At 45.3% G+C, this 3,316-nt stretch overlaps 1 protein-coding gene across 1 annotated transcript; it reads right to left on the reverse strand.

The window, feature by feature from the left end:
• Positions 1 to 364: 364 nt before the first annotated feature.
• Positions 365 to 2,253, reverse strand: LOC144962004 (uncharacterized). The gene is made up of 2 exons (XM_078895001.1): positions 1,162 to 2,253; positions 365 to 955 (listed from the first exon to the last, which is right to left on the reverse strand). The coding sequence occupies exons 1-2, from the start codon at positions 2,251 to 2,253 to the stop codon at positions 365 to 367; spliced, it is 1,683 nt and encodes a 560-aa protein (XP_078751127.1).
• Between the last annotated feature and the right edge of the window lie 1,063 nt (positions 2,254 to 3,316).

The following is a 3,316-nucleotide window of genomic DNA, read 5'->3' on the forward strand; positions in this document are numbered from 1 at the left end:
AATGGAATTTGCCAGAATCCACGGGATAAATCAATCTTTGAGACAAAGTGACATGATGTCCCAATTTCTTGAAACAGATCATCAAGTCTAGGCATTGGTTCCGCATCGAACACCGTAATGTTGTTAAGGGATCTGAAGTCCACACAATAACGAATGGTTCCGTCCTTCTTCTTGACAACGACAGATGGCGAACAATACGGACTATCCGATGGCTCGATTATCCCGGCGCGAAGCATGGCCTTCACTTCTTCTTTTAATGTGGTTTTTAATGCTTGAGGCACGGGATATGGTTTCTTTCTGACTGGACAATCCGACGTCAAACGGATGTCGTAGATGTAATTATTCGTGCGTCCTGGCACATCGGTCAATACGTCATCAAAATCTGGAGCATGCCCTGCAATTGACCTATCTGCTGAGGACTCATTCCTTCATGCAGGATGACATCGTCTTTGGTCTCAGTCTGTTTCAGAGCAGGCAATTCCATCCGAGGAAGAACCTTTTCTCCATCACCATCGTTATCTTCGATAACCGCTGCCACGGCACATTGAAGAACACCGACTTCATTCTCCTTCTCCAGTCTCTCACGTAGTACCTTTTCAGCAAATTGACGTGGTATGTCCTTCTGGTGTTGCTCTATATTAATGACGTAATTATTCGGACCCGTGACATCTTTCACTTCAAAAGGACCCTGCCACTTCAATTCCAGTTTGTTATGTTTCGTGGGCAGTAAGAGCAATACTTTATCTCCCTTTTCAAATGACCTTACTTTGGCCTTTTTGTCAAAATGTGCCTTGTAACGCGAGGATGAATACTGCAGGTTATCGTGTGCTGCCTTCACAGTATTCTCTAACTTTTCCCTTAAATCGACTACGTATTGATACGTCGTTTTCACATCCGGGTTTCTATGTCTTCGGTCCATAGTTCCCGTAATATTTTCATCGGTCCTCTCACAGGCCTTCCAAATAAGAGCTCAAACGGAGAGAAACCAAGAGATTCCTGAGGAGCCTCCCTGTATGAAAATAATGCAGCATTGATGTATCTGTCCCAGTCTGAGGGTCGCTCTGCAGCCAACCTCTTGAGCATTCCTTTTAAAGTTCCATTAAATCTCTCTACAAGCCCATTGGCTTGTGGGTGATAAGGACTAGTAGTGATTTGTTTTACGGAGAGCAGTCTGCATACTTCCTTCATCAGGTCTGATGTGAATTGCGTCCCCCTGTCGCTTAGCATCTCCTTAGGTATTCCCGTGCGGCTAAAGATGTCAACCAATCCTTCTGCTACTCTTTCTGTTTCCATACTCTTCAGAGCAATGGCCTCTGGATACCTCGTACAGTAATCCACCACAGTGAGTATATATCGGTTTCCTCTATCTGATGCCGGCATGATGGGGCCAATTAGATCCACTGCTACCCGACTGAAGGGTTCATCGATGAGCGGAACTTTAGTAAGAGGGACCTTAGGGGTGATTCCTCTCGGAGCTGACTTTTGACACTGGTCGCAAGACTGACAAAATCTCATGACATCCTCCCAAATATTTGGCCAGTAAAAATTACTCAGTATTCGATCAGTCGTTTTCTTTGCCGCGAGATGTCCAGAGAGTACACTTTCATGGGCCAACCGCATGACTGAATTACGCAGGCATTTTGGTACGACAACTTGCTTTACCAAACCCCCGTGCTCAACCCTTGGAGATTGAAAATAGCGGATCAGCAAACCTCTGTCATAGGCATACCAACTGGTATTACTCTTGCCTGTGTTTCTTACCTCTCCTCTGGTAGCAGCATCCCTCGCAGCTTTTAGTGTGATGTCATGCTTTTGTTTCTCCTTTAGTTCGTCGACGCTTACACCTGTCTCTATAGATGGAGCTGTGACCAAGTCTTTGATCTTGCGTTCACGTTGCCCTCGTGTTTGTACGGCGCTCAGTTCATCTCCATGACCCAATTCCTGCTCGTCAGTAATTGTTTTTACATGCATTCCTGGGCATTTGGCCCCTTCAATATTCCCAAGTATAACGTCATGCAATGGGGATTCTAACTCGACGACTGACAATCTCCCGGTAAAATAGGGGCATTCCAAATAAGCTTCACCGTGTGGTGCGGAAATAGCCTCTCCGTTAGCCAAGTAGATCAGGACCTTTTTATTCCAGTCATCCTTACTCTTGTTTATCAGTCCTTTTCTGACGATGACACAACTACTGCCGCTATCACGTAACACATTCACCTTTTTCCCATTCAACCATCCGGCGGCCACCGGCATTACAGGTGCGACTGGCACATGTCCTGAGCACGCTGCAGAAATCATTGGCATCTCACATCCGCACTTTAATTCCACCTTGTCATGTCTCAAACATTTCTGTGGTTCATGATCTTCTGTGATCGCGGAGAACTTGTTCTATACCGGTAGGTGCCTTCCTGTCTTCGTGCCTCTTCTTCTCACGGCAATCTTTTATTAAGTGTCCTTTTCGCCGACAGTAATAACAAAAGGGACTCTCGACCACAGCAGCAGCTTGCTTCTTTTGTCGACAATCTCGTGCCATATGTCCTGGCCGTTTACAGTTGTGGCAAACCATTTGGCTAGCGAAGCGGGTAGTGTCCTTCATTACGTTGTTTCGACTACTTTCATTGACGTTCTTTGATTTTTCTTGAGCCACTCCACTTTTGGAAAATGTTCCTGCGACACCGTGCGCTTCAATGTACTTTTCTCCTAAATCTATTACTTCCCTTGCTGTCTTCGGTTGTCTTTCTTTTATGAAAATCGTCAAATCCCGACCGCAGACACTGACAAGCTGTTCCTTCAATATCATATCCAGAATGTCAGCAACTGAGTCCTTCCTTTTCCCCGACAACTCAATCCATTTTTCCCATATAACTCTCCAATCTAGTCGCAAACTGGCTAAAACGCTCCCCTTGTTCCGGTCTACCTCTTCCTAAATTTTTCATTGAATCCATCATCCGTTAGATTATAACGTCTCAATAAAGCCGCTTTTTATACTACCCCATAATCGATGGCATCTTCATCACTCAGTCGAGTGTAGACGTCCAGTGCTTTCCCTTTGAGAAGTGCAGACAACTGGATTGCCCAATCCCTGCATTCCAGCCGTTGACTTTAGCGTATCTCTCGAAACGGAGCAGATAGCTGTCCATTATGATCCTTGTTTTCGTCAAAACATGGAAGTCGAGGACTCTTAACAGTAGGAGCATGAGTAAATGATCGAATGTCACTTGTCATACTGTCGTTGTTGGAGGAAGCCTGACACTCCGACTTTAACCTAAGCAGTTCAAGCTCTTTCTCCATCAGAGCTTCCCTTTTCTTTGAGCTC

Source organism: Berghia stephanieae, unplaced genomic scaffold, assembly GCF_034508935.2.
Source record: "Berghia stephanieae isolate SIO BIC M18660-M18661 unplaced genomic scaffold, UCSD_Bste_1.3 scaffold5339, whole genome shotgun sequence".
Taxonomy (NCBI): Eukaryota; Metazoa; Mollusca; class Gastropoda; order Nudibranchia; family Aeolidiidae; genus Berghia; species Berghia stephanieae.